The 19,179-nt window shown below is 51.5% G+C and overlaps 6 protein-coding genes across 6 annotated transcripts; 4 read left to right on the forward strand and 2 right to left on the reverse strand.

The window, feature by feature from the left end:
- Positions 1-1,343: 1,343 nt before the first annotated feature.
- Positions 1,344-2,864, forward strand: N7477_007651 (ACT domain-containing protein; the record flags this gene model as incomplete). The annotated part of the gene is made up of 2 exons (XM_056969314.1): positions 1,344-1,388; positions 1,470-2,864. 2 exons carry the CDS (start codon positions 1,344-1,346, stop codon positions 2,862-2,864), a joined length of 1,440 nt encoding a protein of 479 aa, XP_056819346.1.
- An 855-nt stretch (positions 2,865-3,719) lies between these two features.
- On the reverse strand, positions 3,720-6,919 carry aspC (septin CDC12; the record flags this gene model as incomplete). The annotated part of the gene is made up of 11 exons (XM_056969315.1): positions 3,720-3,805; positions 3,857-4,468; positions 4,526-4,817; positions 4,899-4,989; positions 5,382-5,450; positions 5,510-6,018; positions 6,076-6,386; positions 6,462-6,624; positions 6,684-6,726; positions 6,792-6,805; positions 6,878-6,919. 11 exons carry the CDS (start codon positions 6,917-6,919, stop codon positions 3,720-3,722), a joined length of 2,232 nt encoding a protein of 743 aa, XP_056819347.1.
- Positions 6,920-7,226: 307 nt separating this feature from the next.
- N7477_007653 (snoRNA-binding rRNA-processing protein PWP2) lies at positions 7,227-10,144 on the forward strand (the record flags this gene model as incomplete). Its single annotated transcript, XM_056969316.1, has 5 exons — positions 7,227-7,244; positions 7,296-7,412; positions 7,473-7,967; positions 8,022-8,269; positions 8,326-10,144. The coding sequence occupies 5 exons, from the start codon at positions 7,227-7,229 to the stop codon at positions 10,142-10,144; spliced, it is 2,697 nt and encodes an 898-aa protein (XP_056819348.1).
- A 399-nt stretch (positions 10,145-10,543) lies between these two features.
- On the forward strand, positions 10,544-12,445 carry N7477_007654 (cytochrome P450; the record flags this gene model as incomplete). The annotated part of the gene is made up of 6 exons (XM_056969317.1): positions 10,544-10,729; positions 10,785-10,910; positions 10,982-11,038; positions 11,121-11,859; positions 11,936-11,952; positions 11,978-12,445. 6 exons carry the CDS (start codon positions 10,544-10,546, stop codon positions 12,443-12,445), a joined length of 1,593 nt encoding a protein of 530 aa, XP_056819349.1.
- A 298-nt stretch (positions 12,446-12,743) lies between these two features.
- Positions 12,744-16,994, reverse strand: N7477_007655 (chromatin-binding exonuclease XRN1; the record flags this gene model as incomplete). Its single annotated transcript, XM_056969318.1, is given in 3 exon segments — positions 12,744-14,460; positions 14,474-15,241; positions 15,289-16,994. The coding sequence occupies 3 exon segments, from the start codon at positions 16,992-16,994 to the stop codon at positions 12,744-12,746; spliced, it is 4,191 nt and encodes a 1,396-aa protein (XP_056819350.1).
- Positions 16,995-17,440: 446 nt separating this feature from the next.
- Positions 17,441-19,051, forward strand: N7477_007656 (WD repeat RBAP46/RBAP48/MSI1 family protein; the record flags this gene model as incomplete). The annotated part of the gene is made up of 6 exons (XM_056969319.1): positions 17,441-17,465; positions 17,514-17,573; positions 17,641-17,746; positions 17,809-18,270; positions 18,323-18,808; positions 18,877-19,051. The coding sequence occupies 6 exons, from the start codon at positions 17,441-17,443 to the stop codon at positions 19,049-19,051; spliced, it is 1,314 nt and encodes a 437-aa protein (XP_056819351.1).
- Positions 19,052-19,179: the final 128 nt, after the last annotated feature.

The raw sequence follows: 19,179 nt of genomic DNA on the forward strand, positions 1-19,179 counted from the left end.
GCATTCCACCAAGGAGAAGGACCGCCCGGTATGCAGATGAATCCCCCATTTCGGTCTTGCATCGGAAATTGCCCCAGCAAGGGGCCGCATTCCAGGTGATGGTTTCAGTTCATCGTAGACAAGAGCACTAATAATTGGATTGATTGGAGAATCAGATTTCAGTCGAAACTCGATTGACCATTGACCATTGACAACGGACGACTAAACGATCTGTGGTGTTCGTTTTCAGGTGATGGCGGTACTCATCATGGATCGTGGCGATCGTGGTGAGGTCAGCGGTGAGATCACATTTCCGATCAGAGACCACCAACATGAGCATAAGGAGACGCAAACGCAGACGCTTTTGCATAAGCACCAATTTCGTTCTTCGAGGTTCAGCGCGCCCGATTAAGTCTGAAGACGCCCCGAGGCGGAACTGGAGAACCCAACAGGGCACGGATGACGCAGAGCATCATCATCTCGGTTATCGTCGTATCAGTATCGGGGGGAAAGACTCAGTGGATCAAACGGCCATGGCTCCATGGCTCCATGGCTCCACTCCAACTTCACTTTTTTTTTCTCTCTCTTATCGGGAGATCTCCATTTGATCCTTTCGAGTCATAGACCCGACAGACAGATCGTGACGATTTTCTCGGTTGTCATAGCTCCAGCTCGAGGACTCGAGGGCATCTGCAGAACTGGTACCAGGTCCGATGGTCGGTGCGTTTCCCGGTAGATCAAAGTAGACAAACGCGGGGGAAGAAGACGTAATTGACAAAAGGCCCGGTTCTTATTGGGGAAATTATACCAAGGCGCGCAGTAGTTTCACGGATGACAGGGGATGATGGCCTCCCCACATTGGTCTTCAGGTACAGCTGCACGACACTCGTCTTTTCTCTCGAGCGCCTAGCGCGGAGGTCATGATAAGGAAGTGGGGAGTTGAGAAGTAGAACTCAAGTCACTGATAAAGAGTTGCAGGAAGGGATTTGGTAACCCGATAACCAGGGACGAACAAGTCGAATTTTTTTCCCTTTTTCCCAAAAGGTGCAAGTGAGGGGAAATAGTTGTATCGTCACCTTTAGCTTTTCTTCTTCTCTGACTCCATCCCCACGGTAGATGGATCTTGTTTCTTGCTTTTTTAGACTCACTCCGATCCGTGTACTTCCCCTGACGCCATATTCCGTGTACCGCGCTCAGCACTAAGCCCTCAGCTTTTAGCCCTCGGCCCTGTTGCCATAGCCTCCGGCATCACGTCAATGGCGTAATAAAGGTGCGAGCATGCGAAGGACTCTACACTTGATTCCAGGTCCTCCATAGCTTTGGTTCTCTACACAATTATTCCTCATATCGAACGCAACTCGAGCATGGACCAATCTATGACTCTGATCGATGCCCAGGTGCAATTTCTGGTGAGTTAATTCGGAAGCAATTCCAGGGAGCCATTTCCCATTTAATGATGGTTCAATTGATTCAAGAGATATATATTTTAGGAGGAGCGACTCGTGCTGGTTCACATTCCATTGGACCTCTATCCGTATTTTTTCAAGGCGGTTCTGAGACTCATCTTCGACGAAATATATTCCCTCGATGAAGAGCGGGAAGACGATCTCATCCTCGAGGATATCGAAGGTACTTCGGAGCAAGGTTCCGACTACAAGCAACCCGCTTTCCTAAATGTTTCCATTACTCCGGTGGAAGTCTCAGTAATATGTCCTCGTCGACTCGTCCAGAAGTACTTCCAACCCTTACTTGACCAGCTCAACCAGCTCAACAGCACCCTCCGTTCTCAACTAGATGTCAGCGATAATGATTACATCGCCATGCAGGTCCTGGGTCAGGGTCTGGAAGCCGGCAAGCGCGTACTGGAACTCACCAGTCCACTAGCCATGGCGGGGATTTCTATCTTCTTCATCTCGACCTATTTCTCCGACTACATTATCGTGCCCTTGCACAGCAAGGAAAGCGTAGTGTCAGCACTGGAGAACAGGGGCTTCCAATTTGAAAATGCAACAGCGGCCTTCATCAACCCGCTCAGCCCTACGTCCCCAACCTCAGAGCGACGTTTCAGCGACGTCGTTCCACCAGCAACCCCACCCCCATCATCCGTCTCAGAATTACAGACACGCACATTTGAGAACCTTCGCAAACGTCAAATCGTCCCATGCGTAGATGACACCCTTCGTCTCGTCCAATGTGCAGCCCACCACCAATACAACCGCGAAGAAAGCTCCATGGCCATCCTCCGTGATGCACTGACAACCGTCCTCCTGGTTGACAACCCGCGCTTCCTCTCCCTTACTCTAGCAGCCTTGGACCCAGCAGCATCGCTTCTGTTGGAAAAACGCCTCCTTCCCCGCTTCGCCCGTCCAACAAGCTCACCCCAAGACTACGAAGACGGCTCAGGCCTCCTCCTAGGGTCTAAAGAGGAATATCTCATCCCCATCATACTCGACCTGCGTGACCTCCCTCTCGAGGCATCAGGTATCGTCTGCGGCGTAGCAGGCCGTCTTGCTGATTCAGCGGGTAACCCGACACCCGCAGCAAGCGGCGACAGCAGTCTTGTGGGCAGCAACGATAGCAGCGTCATCGGCTCGGTGCCCGCGCTATTCGATACCTTTGGATCGCGACTTGCGCTGGGACACAGAAAGACGAAATCTCAGCAGTTGCCGCCGACAACACACCACTTGAAACCGGATGTGGATGCGGGTGCGGATGCGGTGGAGATTAGTTTCTTGAGTACGGCGCGTGCAGGGACGATCATTGTTGGGGAGGATGAACTCAAGAGAGCAATTGATGCTCTTGAGGCGGAAAAGGCGGACAAGGTGCAGGAGGTAGTCGCTGAGGGGTCTCCTCTCCGTATCCAGGGACTGGAATTGGATGCTTGATGCTTGATGCTTGATGGGGGAAAAATGATTTGGATTCCTTTGGTTTGCTCGCCACCCCACGTTCTGTATGAGTACACGTTTTTCTTGTAAGTGTGTGCTTTACTAGCGTTCCAGCCCGGATTGCTCAATAGGTTGTTATGTTATTATCGGAACAAGTCTCAAATATATTCATATGACACGACGAATTTCATGGCCCATGAGAAGGCTAATAGCTGTGAGTATGTGCATGACTGGATTGGTACGTGGTCATGTGGCCTTCAATCAGTCCTCCTGGATTCAAAAGTATATCTATACCGCTTCAAAGACAAAAAGAGTTGACTTGTGTTGATGATGAAGACAGTGGATCATCAACTTGCCGTCAGCATTGGCAATGGCTTGGTCAGAGTCGCGTTGGCGATGAGTCTTCCTTGTGCGTCATAGATGAGTATGTTAGCGTAGCCTGCGCTAGGCGTGCGATCGGCGCTATCGACCGGTCTAGCGTACTTCTGTCGCAACAGTCCGTTGTCCAGCAGACACGAAGTAACGCTTGTTACCAGATTGGGATATGCGTTCTGGTCCACCAACGTCCTCACATCTGAACAAGTCTCCAGACTGTGGAACGGCCGAAGTCGCTTAATAGTTGAATTCTTCCCTTTCCTGGAAAAAATGTGGGATTTTTGGGTAGATCGTGCCCGCCTTGCACGGAGAGCTCGCTGGGACGGATGATGTAGACAGTTGAAGCAACAGGGGATACCAATACTGTGGCCATAGTGACAAGTGAGAGTTTCCCCATTTTGGGAAATGTGCAGGTAGATTTCCATGTGAAAGATGTGAAAAGAGTCCATCGGTTCCGGGCATCGACCATGGATGAAAGCATCAGGCAGCAGGGAAATTGCGTGAACGGCAGCCACGCTCTGAAGCGGCGATGGCTTGTAGGCTCATCCCAAAAACTCGGACGGTACCTGGACAAGATTTAGAATTCATGTCATAGAAAAGAGAGAGAATACTTTTACCATCTGAGCACCCAGCTGCCCAGTACCCCTGGTCATTCCAAGCCACGCAGCTCACAGCCTTAATTTTTTCTCCCATTGGCACAGTAGCAACATTTTCTCCACTGAGTACATCCCACGCAAAAACAGAAGCGCCAAGCGCGGCCCCATCTTCCTTTGCAGCTTCACTGCCGCTCAAAACTACGGCATCACTCTGCGCAAAGACAGAGCGAACCCGCAGCTCCTGGTTCCGATAGACATGCTTAGGCCTAGTGCTGAGGAAAGGCTGGGCCTGCTCCTCGCCATTCTTGACAGGACCTCCGAACGCAGCTAGGAGCTTTCCGTCTGCTCGATCGAGCATCCGAATATAGCTATCCAAGGTAGAAGCAAGCAGCGCATTGCCATCCGCCGAACAACGAATACTCGTTACCGGATGAGCCAGGACATCGACCGTCGTCTTACCTGTCCGCACATCGTAGACGCGCACATTTCCATCATAGCTGCCACTAGCGATAGAGTAGGTAGGCCCATGAACATGCAAACAAGAAACGGTGTCGCTTGCTTCAGTGAGGGTCTGAATAGGCTTGTAGGCATTAGATCTGGTGTCCCACAAGTTTATTGTGGTATCTGCACTACCTGAAATCAAGAAGAAAGGTCAGTAAAATGAGTTGAGCCGCAGACCAATGACCATACCAGAAACAACAAGCGAATCACCATCTCCGGCAAATTGGACGGCTTCAACCCTGCTATTATGCCCGCCCCATCTCTTAATTGTCAAACCCTGCTCAACATCCCATAGAAAGACCTGACGGTCACCTCCTACGCTGGCAAAGCGCGCATTGTCTGCGGCGACGGCTATGTCGAGGACTGAATAGCCATGGGCTTCGTACCGCTGGATCGGGGATGTAGTCTCGACGGCTGTCGCAGAGTTTTCCCGCATTGCTTGGAACTGCGCGGGAGAGGTGAATGGCGCGGTCTGAGGAACCTGTGAGGACGTAGGTGCCTGGGTAGCTTGAGAAGGTCACGGCATTGACGGGCCCTGTCATACGTGATGAGTCCTAGTTACCGGGAAGAGCGTGATGCCGAGCTTACCACTATGCGTCTTCAGAGTGTGGAGATGCCGTGTCGGAAACTTCTTCGAGGGCATGTCAAGCTGACTGAGGAGCGGAGCAGTTGGAGGTTGAAGCCGGAATGTGGATAATGTGCGGAACTTTGGAGCTCGGGCAAACTGGGGCCGAACTAGAGCTAACTATAATACTTCATTGCTATGCGACAGCCTCCCAAGTTGACTTGCTACATTTGATGAAATAGGGATTAGATCTGTATTTTGCGCGCTACATAATACAGGAGGGTTATTATCAAGGATGTAGAAACCATCGCTAGCTACCTGTGGTGAATGGATATAACAGAACAAAACGAACCGGCCCTTCGAGGCGAAGGTGCGCCCTCCCAAGCGCGTGAACGGCAAGACATAGGGTACTCGAAAAGAAGAAAATAAGGAAGGAGCATGCAAAGTGCGCCTACTCCTTTTTTTAAAAATCCAGCATACTAGCGACGACCGTGGCTGCGAGTGCTGGAGCCCTGGAGACCCTCGATCTCCTGCTCGAGCGATTTGATTCTAGAGAACAGTAAGTATATGAAGTCAATGCGTAACAAGTAGATCAGGCATCAACGTACGCAGCATGAGTGGCCTCGAGGTCCTTGTTGAGTCTGTCGCGCTCGGAAATGAGCTTCTGCTCCCACTGGCGGAAACGCTGCTCCTCGACCTTGACCTGCTCGGTGAAGCGCTTGCGCAGGTTCTCCTCTTCCTCCTTGAATTTGGGGTTGTCCAGCTTGCGTGGGCGAGCCTCGCCAAACTTGCGGGTTTCCATCTGCTGGGCACGGTAGGCCTCGTAGTGAGACTCCTCGGTGGTGTGAATGAGGTCGAGCATATGGGTGCGGATCAGGATCGAGCGAAGTTTCTTAAAGTCACAGTGGTCCTCGTTCTCCACCTCAGCTACACCCCAGGCGTACTGGCGACCCTTGACAACACGGCCGTCGTTGGCCTTGACATCCTTCTCGGAGCCGATGACAGCGAATGGCATAGCAGCCATCAGGCTGCGGGCGTGGGTAGCGGCGTGCTCATCGTCCTCCTCGATCGGCGGGGTGTAGATCTTAATGCCCTGGGCCTCAATAACAGCACGAATCTGATCACGCATTAGCCATGGGTTCCGATTGCAAAGCCATGCATGATTTCAACATACTCTCTCCTTGTAGCGGGCCAGGTCGGCGTGGCTCAGAGTGTCAGCCTTGGCGACAACGGGGATCAAGTTAACGCGAGAGCTCAGACGCTTCATGACCTCGATATCGAGGGGCTTGAGGGTGTGGCCGGTGGGTCGGATGAAGTACAAGCAAGCGTGCACACGCATGTCAATCTTGTCGGTACGGCGGGGCTGCTGCTCCTGGAGCATGTAGGACTCGTGTTGGTCATCCAGGAACTCGATGATAGGTTGCCACGAATCACGGTTGTTGACATAGTCGCCGAAGCCGGGGGTATCAATGACGGTAAGACGGACTGACGGCGGAAAACATCAGCACAGGCATTACACAAATATGGCCCGTCACATCCCGGGTGAATTGAATATCGAACCTTTGAAGAACTTTTCCTCGAGCTCGGCCTTGGTGATCTCGATTTCGACGGTTCGGTCGACTTGCTTCTGGTGACGGCGCTTGTGATCGGCGTAGTTTTTGATGGTAGTGGAGAAGAGGGTGTTGATGAAGGTAGTCTTTCCCAATCCCGACTCTCCGGCAACCTGTAGACGGCATCATTAGCGCTGATGTCCCGACCGAGGCATTCCAAGCTCAGACACACCATAATTGTAAAAGCCGCACCCCGCTTTGCAACAATCTTGTGTCTAGACCGCTTCAATCAGAAAGCTCCTCGCTGCCAATTCGGATCGATTCGTCGAGTGGTACATACCGCTGGTTGGGGAGCTACATGTACCAAACACAGATTAGACATCGGAGCATTCAAAACGCGTTGGGAGGTTATCGGAAATAACTTACATTGGCAATGCCAATCGGCGAGGCAGTCTCCGTTGTCGACATGATGAATTAAGAGCTGGAATGTGAAGATGAAGAAAATGAAGAGAAACCCCTCGGTTAATGACCTGATAAAAGAGGAGAGATGGCCAAGGGTCCTTTGGGAGAAAGGGAAGTGAGCTGCTCGTTGCTCCTTCCCCCTGAATCTCCTTTCGTTTTCTGGAGTATAGCTGGCCTTGCCTATCTGGGACTAGCGCCTAACACTATCCCTGATTTGGATCGGAACTGGAGTATTGATGATCCGCTCTTATCACGCTGATTGTCGCGCCGAACATTTTTTGACGAAGTGCTTCAAGCTGTCGCAAGTGGGAAAATGAAGACCGACTTTAAGGTGAGTGCTTTTCGATATTCCTTGTATGACTTTTTCTGACTCGTAATGTAGTTCTCCAATCTTTTGGGGACGGTCTACCGTCAGGGCAATTTGCTCTTCACGCCCGATGGCACCTGCTTGCTCTCGCCGGTAGGCAATCGAGTCTCGGTCTTTGACCTGGTGCAGTATGTAGTCTCAAACAGCCTCTGCGCATCATTGGAAACCACTTGCTCATTATGTCGCCCATAGGAACACCTCCTATACCCTTCCATTTGCACCCGCACGAACATCGACCGCCTCGATCTGTCGCCTCGAGGCAATCTTCTGCTCACGGTCGATGAGACCGGACGAGCAATCCTGACAAATTTCCAACGTCGCATTGCCATCCATCACTTCTCATTTAAGGGTCGTGTGACTGCTCTCAAGTTCTCTCCGTCTGGTCGCCATTTCGCAGTCGGTGTGGGGAGACGCTTGCAAATCTGGCAGACCCCCTCCACCCCCGGTACCGAGACAAATGGCGAGATTGAATTTGCTCCTTTCGTTCTGCACCGAGACCTTGCTGCACACTTCGACAATATCTCAACGATTGAGTGGTCGAGTGATTCGCGCTTCATTCTCACAGCGTCCAGGGATTTGACTGCGCGAGTATGGAGTTTGGATCCTGAGGATGGATTCGAGCCGACCACCTTGGCCGGTCATCGGCAGGGCGTAGTTGCCGCATACTTCAATGCGGAACAGGAGAAGGTAATCTATATCATTAGTGATGTTTCACTGGACTGGTTCTGACTTAGCGTATAGATTTACACCGTCAGCCAAGATGGAGCCCTTTTCCGCTGGGAGTATGTGACCAAGAAAGATCCAGAGACGGATGAAGATATTGCGGAAGCCCGTTGGAGAATTGTGAAGAAAGACTTCTTCATGCAAAACGACGCCAAGGTCAACTGCGCTGCGTTCCATGCGTCCTCCAACTTGCTGGTTGTGGGCTTCTCTAACGGTCTTTTCGGCCTGTATGATCTGCCTGAGTTCAACACTATTCATCTTCTAAGGTGTGTGATATTACTCTTGTGTCTCTTTGCTTCTACTAACAGGGCTTTTGCTCCAGTGTCTCTCAGAGTAACATTGATGTTGTGACCATCAACCACTCAGGAGAGTGGCTCGCAATGGGATCGTCCAAGCACGGTCAATTGCTAGTGTGGGAATGGCAATCCGAGTCGTACATTCTCAAGCAGCAGGGCCATCTCGACTCCATGAACTCCCTTGTTTATTCACCAGACGGGCAGAAGATTGTCACTACTGCCGATGATGGTAAAGTCAAGGTCTGGGATGTCAAGTCTGGTTTCTGTATCGTGACTTTCACCGAACACTCAAGTGGTGTGACCGCGTGTGAGTTTGCCAAGAAGGGAAGCGTCCTTTTCACTGCTTCTTTGGATGGTTCAATCCGAGCCTGGGATCTCATTCGATACCGCAACTTCCGGACCTTCACCGCACCCTCCCGTCTGTCGTTCTCTTCCATGGCTGTGGACCCTAGTGGTGAGGTAGTCTGCGCCGGCTCGCCGGACTCTTTCGACGTTCATGTGTGGTCTGTGCAGACTGGCCAATTGCTTGATCAGTTATCAGGGCATGAGGGTCCCGTGTCTAGTCTTGCCTTTGCCTCCGATGGTAACCATTTGGTCAGTGGCAGCTGGGATCGCACTGTACGTATCTGGAGCATCTTCGGTCGTACACAGACAAGTGAGCCTCTTCAGCTCATGTCTGATGTTCTGAGTGTGGCGTTCCGAGCCGACGGCAAGCAGGTCGCAGCCTCGACACTGGATGGTCAGCTATCATTCTGGAATGTCAACGACGCTGCCCAGGAGGGTGCTGTGGATGGCCGTCGTGATGTGTCCGGAGGTCGGAAGGTCTCCGATCGTCAAACCGCCGCGAATGCCGCGGGAACTAAATCTTTCAATCGCATCACATATAGTGCCGATGGCAGTTGCATTCTAGCGGCTGGTAACAGCAAGTACATTTGCTTATACGATGTGGGCACGGGATCCCTTCTCAAGAAATACACTGTGTCGGTGAATTTGTCCCTGGATGGTACTCAGGAATTCCTGAACAGCCGCAATTTGACGGAGGCTGGTCCTCGCGCTTTAATCGACGAGACTGGTGAGGCCTCTGACAAGGAGGATCGAATCGACCGCACCCTTCCTGGCGCGAAACGCGGCGATGCTGGAGCTCGCACCACTCGCCCAGAGGTGCGAGTGATGGCGGTTGACTTCTCACCAACCGGCCGTGCATTCTGTGCTGCTTCTACTGAGGGTCTCCTCATCTATAGCCTGGACACCGACTTTGTATTCGATCCCTACGACCTTGATATTACCATCACACCATCCACTATCCTTGAGACACTTGAAGCTGCAAAGGTGGCGTCTGCGTCCAACACTGTCGATGATGACAACACATTCTTGAAGGCTCTGATCATGGCTTTCCGCTTGAATGAACACAAGATTCTGCGTGCTGTGTACGAGTCCATTCCTCCTCAAGATATCCCTCACGTGGTCCGTTCAGTGCCCACAGTCTATCTTCCCCGTCTGCTTCGGTTCGTCGCCCTCGCAGCCGACGAGACCCCTCATCTTGAATTTAACTTGATGTGGATTGAGTCTCTTTTCAGTTGCCATGGTCGGTACTTCAAGGAGAACTCGGGCACTTTCGCGCCTGAGCTGCGTGCCGTTCAGCGCGCTATTGATGACATTCGAGAGAATCTCAAGCGCTTGACAGAGAAGAATCTCTACGACTTGAATTACCTTCTGTCCAAGCCTGTTCTGGCCGATAAGAAGCCCGCTGCCACACTCTTGGCGATGACTTCTGGTGAGGCTGATGAGGCCGATGAGCAAATGGTCGAAGTTGAGGACGAAGAGGGCGGTGAGTGGATTGGTTGAATGGAGGTTGTGAAGAACCTGTAATGTCAACTTTGCATATGCGCATGGCGTTTGTATATTAGGACGATCCAAAAAAAAAGTGTATAGAATCAAAGGCCTTTCAAGTGCACTATCAATCACGTCAACCAAATGCTGGGAGACGATCGTGCTACGGTCTGTTTGCCTGAAAGGGCAAGTCAACACAGATAGCGAACACCAGTTCTTTGTGTGTTGGCAAGTAGGCATCTTTCGTTTCTTAGTCCCCGATTTCTAGAATTCTTTTTAAGTTCCACGCAATACTATCCGATGCCATTCTGTGTTACCTCCATTGATTCTTCATCGTACAGCCAGACTTCTTCATCTTTCTCATAATTCCTGCATCTGAAGCAATCTTCCACTAAAGTTGCCGAGAACGTCTAGATGGCTGGCTCATTTGTGTGGCCCTTCCTCGGAGTTCTTTTCGTGTACTTTTGCTTGCGAAAGAAGTCACATCCGGCCCTTCAGCGCATTCCCTATGTCAAGTATAATGCATTCATGCCAGATATCTTCAACAGGCTCATCTATTACCCGAAGGCTAAATCTATGATCTATCGAGGCTATGAGAAGGTTTGATATCCGTGAAGTAGGGACCGGACATGGATGGTGGCTGATCAAGATATAGTACAAGGATAGCCCGTTTCGCATGTTAACTGGCGATGGAGAGATTGTGGTATTGCCGGCGAAATATCTAGCTGAGCTAAAGCATCTGCCTCCTTCGATTCTTAGCTCCCTAGATGCGCAGTTCGAGGTATGGTTCTAGAGCAAGCATCTTGGTCCCGAGATCGATAGACTTCGATCCTCAAATTGACATTATGACAGAATGCGCTGGGGCACTACACGAACATATTGATTAGCAGCTATCTGCCATCGCAAACGGTTCGAAAGCGCTTGACCCCCAGTCTGGGTATTTTTACACATTCTCAATATAGAACACGCAAGCACTAACTCCACCTCTTAGTGCGAGTCGTCCCCCGGGTCGTCGATGAGCTGCGACATGCATTCGATACCGGGCTGCCAGACTGTGAAGGTAAGGAAAAACGCGATGCATACGCATCAGCAACTAATGATTCCTATAGAAGACAAATGGACAGCCATTGAACCCCAGAAACTATTCGTACACCTCATCTCCCGAGCAACATCCCGTGTCATGGCAGGCGAATCTCTCTGCCGCAACGAAGAATGGCTCAACGCAGCGGGCAGATACTCCGTCAACGTTGGCCTATGTCTCATCCTCCTGCGACCGTTCCCCAATTTCTTACGGCCATTCGTCGCCCCGTTCCTCCCTCCAGTGCAACAGATGAAGAAACAAGTACGGTTCACGAAGGACCTCTTCGTTCCAATAATCAACAAGCGCCGCAAAGCAGAAGCAGCCAAGGATCCTGGGTACATCAAGCCAGATGATTTCTTGCAGTGGATGATGGACGGCACAGAAGAAGAGCAAGACCAAGACCCCGAAGCATTGGCGCATCATATGTTGTTGCTCGTGAGTCTGGCCGTTGTACATACTAGTACGATGGCGATGTGTCATATTCTTTATGATTTGATTCATCATCCAGAGTATCTGGAACCTTTGCGGGAAGAGATTACCAAGACCTTGCCTGATGGGTGGGCGAATGCAACAAAGGCGTCATTTGAGGCTCAGCGGCGCATGGATAGTTTCCTGCGCGAATCGCAGCGCTTCGGGCCCCCTGGTGAATGTGAGTGATCGTGTGTTCTACATCCAAATGCCCTCAAATAGAATACTAAATCGTGATTGATGCTGATGTGCAATAGTATCGTTCCACCGCATCGTAAAGGAACACCTTACACTATCAGGATGGACTCATTCTACCCGAGGGAACACACATCTGTTTTCCCTCGGGCCCAATGAGCAAAGACCCTTCCTTCATCGGGAATCCGGAGCCCTTTGATGGCTTTCGTTGGAGTCGGGACGCCAGTGATCGTAACTCCCTCGACCATTCTACGACGCCTGATCCCGGGGAGATGGAACCACCAGGCAGTAAGAAGCAGTATAATGCTGCACTGGTTCCATCAACATCCACCAGCTTCGTCAGTATTAGTCCGTCGAACATGCACTTTGGATTTGGACGTCAGGCGTGTCCCGGCCGATTCTTTGCGGCGAGCACAATCAAGGCGATCATGAGCCATCTCATCATGGAGTACGATTTCAAGTTTGACGATTGCCAGACTGGGCGAAGACCAGTGAATTGGATGGTTGGGGAGCACGTCTTGCCGAATACGGATCCAGTTGTGTTGATCAGGAAAAGGTCCATTGGGCTGTGAGAGACGCCGGCGCATGTTCGATATTCTACTATGATTTTGGTTGATGGATTGGGTTGACTTGGTCCATGGGTACTTACTTACGAGAGACCTGATCTGATGAATCTACTGTGAAAGTTTTGGTACTGGTATCAGTCCATTTACGTAGTAACCATCATAGACAATTGCAGGCTGCCAGACTATACAGTCCAGATGACAAGGTATGTCGTGAAATAAGCAAAGAAAAGTCTTCCCTATACATCGTACACAATGACAAAAATCCACAACCTAGTTACTCCTCAATGGGACATCTTCCGTCAATTTACTCAGGATTCACAGTGGGGGGCACCGCCACGCTGTCCGCCACGGCCACGACCACGGAATCCATTTCCGTTACCGCGGCCGCGACCGCGTCCTCGTCCACGCTCAAGTCCCTGGGGAGGAGGGACTGAGGTATAGCTTTGAGGGCGGAAGTTCGGGTTGTTCTGGATGATACCTTCACTTGGGTCACCATTCTCAACCGAAACATACCCGCCACGCTGGCCCCCACGTCCACGACCACGAGGTCCTCGCGGGCACCGCCATTGCCATTGGGACGGAAGGGAAGCTCAGTGGACTGCCCGTTGGCATAGCCGCCGCGGCCTCCACGACCGGCTCCCTGGCCGGAAACAGCTCCACGGAATGAACCCCGCAGAGGCGGAGGGGCCGGAGCGTTTTGCAGCTGGCCCTGCCCATCGGGTCCGAGAGGAGCACCGTATCCGGCAACAGTCAATGGGGTCTGCTTCTGTTGGGTCTGTTGGCTTGCTGCAGCGCGGGAGCTAGCGAGCAATTGACGGTGGGAGACGTTAAGGACAGATGACGCAAGGACAGTCTGGCCACGGAACGGAGAGCAACGGCCACCAAGCGTAGTGCCACTCATGAACGAGACGTCAAAGACCACGTCAAGCAAAACAGCGCGAGGGGTTCTGGTAAGACCGACAACAGTGCCGCGAGTGGCGATAGGAACCTTGCCAGAGTCCTGAGCATAGACCACGCGATCTCCAAGCTTGAAAGTCTGGTTGCCCAGACGGTGCTCCACGTCGGCCGGGCGAAGCAAAGCGCTACGGGGAACACCACGAACCTTCTTGGGATGCATTGGGGGTTGCTGAGCATTGGCAGCGTCGGCATCCTGTTCGATTAGGTGGACAATATCAGAATCAAGCTGCTCGGCATCAAAGGGCACTCTCTCGAAGTTCTTGGCCTCCATGGACTTCAACCAATCACGGATCTCCTTCATTTTCAGAAGAGCGATCTCCTCGGGATAGAAATCGTAGGGGCTGTAGCGATCATTCTGGGGGTTGCGCTGAATGCCAGCAAAGAATTCAGGGAACTTAATCATGTATTGCTGGAGCAGGTCGACGGCTTTTTGGCTGAACTCCCAGCCAGATTCTCCGCGGCGAGAGTATCCGAGCACCTTCTGTTTGCGAGCCTCAAACTTCAGATTCAATCCCAAGTTTACACGCTGCCCATCAACATCAACAGAGAATGAAGAGGTGATTTTAGCTAGGACCAAGGGGTTAAGACGGAGACTTCGAGCAATGGCGTAAGAAGGCATGTAAGGGCAGTATCGCTCAGCTTGTCTGACACGATCTCTTCCAAACTCGGGCTCTTTGCCCTTGACAGCGGCGATCAGACCATTCACCTTTCCTTCATCATGACCAGTAATATGAACAGGTCGTCCGTAATTGAAGTCACCCAGGAAAAAGGCACGAGAGTTTTCCGGGAATTCTTCCTCGATGGGCAGAGCCTCTCGCTCAATGAAACGTTCATCAGGGTTGATAACGTCATCAACAACGACTTGAAGGGCGTAATCAGTCTCCTGACCTGTGATATCCGCGAACTCTTTAATAGTAGCACCCTCTTCGGTCTTCGTCATGCCCTTAAGCAGCTGAATGTGGACCATTGACTCAACTTCGCCGATAACCATGGCGAGTCGCTTGCTATAGGTTCCTTCTATCTTGGTCGCCTTCTTCTTCCACTGCTCAATTTGCTGAGGAGTGCTGCGGGATTGACATGACGTGCTCTTCATTTGGCGGAAGAACATAATCAAATAATTCGTCCGAGACACGGATCACCAGAGCTTCTTGCAGGAATGGATATCCAACATGGACTCGTTTTCCGAGCTTTGTCTTGGCCAGTTCGATACTGGACCGGCTCCCAGGATCAATCAGAGTAATGACCTGACTCTCGTTGCGGCTTTCCTGCTGGAACACTTGGACCCCGTGGAATCCGAGCTGACCAATATGAGGCAGGGTCTTCAGAGTCGGGAAGCCTGCGAGAGCCGCTGAACCCAATTGCACACCGTCCATCAACCCATGGAAAGGCTCTAGGCCTTCCATGACTGGGAGATCAAAGACATTTTCAATGCAGCGGCAGTTTGGCAGGTCAGGGAACACGCCAGGCATCGAGGATGGGTAAATGAAGTTCACATCTGGAGAGTAGGTGAACTTCAAGCTGGCTCCGAAAGTGTTCCGGGCCTTCTCATCAGGGGTAAGGAACTGCTCCCGAGTCTTGAGAGCATCCAAAAGCCTGGTCTCGTCGATGAACGGAATCTTAACCACAGCCTCCCATTCCATCTTCTTGCCGTTCATGTCCAGCTCGAAGTCACGGGGGTAGAAGTCAATGATGGGTGAATCAGGCGAAGTCATGAGATCCCAGTACGCAGTAGGCACAATCTTCTTACTGCGATCAGGCAAAACACCCATCAGTTGATCGTAGGGTCGGAATGGTCTTCCAAGCCGGAAATTCATGTCGGCTCCGAGGCCCTTTTTTACGTCTATACTATGGTTAGTAAATTGAATGGGACGCTTCGTGGGGGATATACTGACCAGAAATCATGGGGGGCATAGTGGTACTTGAAGAACCAGGGCCACGATGCTATACCGCGGTAGTAGTAGAACAAGACCCACTGCAACCCTTGCACGTAATTCTCTGTCAATTGTTTCATCTCTTCCTCGTTGTCAAGTCCCCAGCCGAACTTGGATCGATAATATGTATCCTTCCATTCCTGGAACTTTTCCTCGTACTTCTTCTCCGCAGCCTGCTGAGCTTCTTCGGAGGTCATTTCTTGAACATTGGCCTTCTCGTATTTTCGAATGATACGTTGAACAGCCAAAGTTGCTTCCTCGTCATCGTCATCGGAATCTTCGTCATTGTCGTTCTCGGGTTGCGGCAGCTGAAGTCTCATGAATCGATCACCAGCCTCATTTTCGGTGGTAGACCAGGGCAGACGAAGCGCATCCGCAAGCTGCTCCACGAAGGCACGATCGCGTGCTGGCAAAGTGGGAGGGAAATCCAAGGGTTTCGCCTCGGAGCCCTTCCCAGGCCGGTTGAGCACGTACTTTTTGATCTTTTTCAAGATCTCCTTCTGATCCGGAGTGATTGTCAGCTCCTTTGGCTTCGTCCGCAGCTCTAGTGAGCCATCATCGCCGTTCTTCTTGGACTTGATCCATTGGGCGTCGGAGTACTCGGCCTCGAAGAAGCGATACTCAACATTACTCAACACCTCAAGAAGAATTCCCAAGCGGTCCACATTGATCGTGCCCTCCTCATTGATGTAGCCACCCATCTTGCGCAAGACATCCTTGTAGATCTTAAACATCAGCGCCAGCGCACCCTCGTTAATATGCAGATTGGGCAAGTTGGGTAAGAAATCGTTTCCAACAAAGAATGCCATGAGGATGAAATCGTCAATCACACGCTCCATATCGAAGGGAAAATTCAAAGCACCTTCCTCCTCCAACTCCTGGAATTCTAATTCCAAGTATTCTCTAACGACGCTGAGATGCAAGAGATAGAAGTTTTGATGCTCGAGCTCTTTAGGTTTTTTGGACACTTGCCGACCGAATGTCACCTCCTCTCGCAGAAGACAGAAGTGGGGGTCGTGACTGAGTAGACCCAGCATGATCAAGTCAGCATCCAGACCGTAAAGACAGTGGCGCATATTGGCCTGATAATCAGGCTGTGCCTTCTTGCGCCGAATATACTCCATGATCTTGTGCTCGCCTTCACCAGGGACCTCATGACCCGAGAGCACGATCTCCACGCCTTGCCAATCTCTATCCTCAGAGATCTTCTTGTTGATAAAGTATTTCAGCTGTCGTGTCAGCTTCGCCATGAACTCCGTGCCCGGAGTGATACAATTGCTGTCGAAGGCGTCTTCCTTAGGCATTTCCATGCCCTGCTCAATCGCCTTCTCCTTGGCCTTCTCAGCATCCAGCGCCGTTCGGAATCGACGCGCGCGTTGCTGGTTCATTTTCGCACGAGGTGCGACGCCATCAACGGCCATGAAAAACAGCTGCTTGGGCTTGATCTTGCCAAACAAGTGCTCGATATAGTTGAAGATGGCGATAAACATCTGTTCCTCAGTCATACGGAATGTAGGCGAGTCGCTGTCGCTATGCGTACAGTTGTGGATAATTCCATTCATGTCAAGATATAGACTGTCGAACTCCGGGATGCGGCTTTCGGCGATGAGCATCGAGATAGCGGGGTACCGCTCGCTCAGCCAGCGAAAGAATTTTGGAACACCCATTGTGAATGTAGTAACGAATTAAGCGGTCGCGGCGGGTACTGGTACAAGGCAAGGGTAGGGGAGGTAGAAGGACAAGCGTAAGAGTTCAATCGTCACCCTAATGGGAGGAAGAGTGTCCACCAAAGGAAAGTAGGTGGGCGCAAATTGAGAGGACCCGATAATATTGCCACAATTATCCCCGAGAGATGTGGTGGGGTCGTTTCGAGAGGGAGGAAAGAGGAAGTGAGAGTGATGGTAGCTGAGGTTGTTGAGCTTGAAGTTGGCAAGAGTCATTGCCAAGCCCATATTCCCCTTTGGGACTAGTGTCGAGCGGCGCCCATTAACGCGGTCTCCCGACCTTGTCGCGTTTCGATCGCCCTTCGCACCTTTCCTTTCTACTGCGCTCTCGGCCCGTCCACTAGTACCATTCTTGTCGCATCTAGTCGCGATCGCACACTGTCGGAGATATGGAGCCTTATGAGGACGAGAACCGTGAGTTTGTCAGGGTTAAGCGGGAAATCTCGAGCTAACAATGAGCAGCTCCGATGGAGGAGACCGAGAAAGAAAGTGAGCACAGCAGCGAAAAGATTATCAATGAAGGTATCATTCACTTCTCACACTTCTTGTCCCGCATCTTGCGCAATGGCTAACTCGGCCCTATACATAGAGTACAAGACTTGGAAAAAGAATGCGCCGTTCCTCTACGACATGATGCTGAGCACAGCTCTGGAGTGGCCGACGCTCACTACCCAGTGGCTGCCAGATAAGCAAGAGTCAGTGCAACCAGATTTCTACTCTCGCTTTTACCTGTTCGGCTAACTCTCTGTCCGTCCAGAGTTCCGGACAAACCTTACTCAACCCACCGTCTTCTTATCGGCACACACACTGCGGGTGATGCCCAGAACTACCTCCAGATTGCGCATGTGCAGCTTCCCAATCCCAATGTGCCGAACCCCAAGGACTATGATGAAGACAAGGGGGAGATTGGAGGCTATGGCGGAGGTCCCAAGAAGCCTCAGATGGAGATCAAGTTCAACATTGTTCAAAAGATTGATCACAAGGGCGAGGTTAACAAGGCACGATACCAGCCTCAAAACCCTAATATCATTGCTACCATGTGTACAGATGGTCGTGTGATGATTTGGGATCGATCAAAGCACCCCAGCCAGCCTACTGGGACAGTGAACCCTCAGATGGAGCTCCTGGGCCACGAAGCCGAAGGCTTCGGTCTGAGCTGGAATCCTCACGAGGCTGGTCACCTCGCCACTGGTAGTGAGGACAAGACAGTCCGTCTCTGGTAAGTACATGCGCATTATCATCAAAGTGTAAGGTGCTAATACAAACCGAAGGGACCTTACCACCTATACCAAGGGCAACAAAGCCGTTCGTCCGACTCGCACCTATACCCACCACTCTTCCATCGTCAACGATGTCCAGTACCACCCTCTTCACTCATCTCTCATTGGCACCGTCTCCGATGACATCACTCTTCAGATTCTGGATGTCCGCGCTGCAGACACGACTCAGGCTGCTGCCTCCGCCACAGGACAGCACCGTGATGCGATCAACTCGATCTCATTCAATCCGGCGGCAGAGACCATACTAGCTACTGGATCTGCAGACAAGACAATTGGCTTGTGGGATTTACGAAATTTGAAAACGAAGCTTCACTCGCTGGAGGGTCACGCCGATTCCGTGCAGTCTGTCTCGTGGCACCCATTCGAGGAATCTGTGTTAGCTAGTTCCAGCTACGACCGCAAGATCATGTTCTGGGATCTCAGCCGGGCGGGTGAGGAGCAGACGCCCGAAGATGCGCAAGACGGACCGCCAGAGCTGTATGTACCCCTCAACATTGACCACGTCAATCCACGTCAATCCTGGAAGGCGACTGACCATTTTCTAGTCTCTTCATGCATGGCGGACACACGAACCGCATCTCTGACTTTAGCTGGAACCTCAGCGACCCCTGGGTTCTTTGCTCGGCTGCCGAAGACAATCTGCTGCAAGTGTGGAAGGTGGCGGATGCGATCGTGGGCAAAGATCTGGAGAATGTCCCGACTGAGGAGCTGGAGGCATAATTTGCTGATCTTTCTCGGAAAAGCCCGTTTGGCACTTTCTTTTCCTCGTGTGGTTGTAGACGAACCATAGGTTTGATCATAATGAATACCAACCAAACTACTACCATATAGCTACCAATTCAACAAAT

Source organism: Penicillium maclennaniae (assembly GCF_028827695.1).
Source record: "Penicillium maclennaniae strain IBT 15551 chromosome Unknown utg000007l:1.0-4884863.0:1.0-4888362.0, whole genome shotgun sequence".
NCBI classification, from domain to species: domain Eukaryota; kingdom Fungi; phylum Ascomycota; class Eurotiomycetes; order Eurotiales; family Aspergillaceae; genus Penicillium; species Penicillium maclennaniae.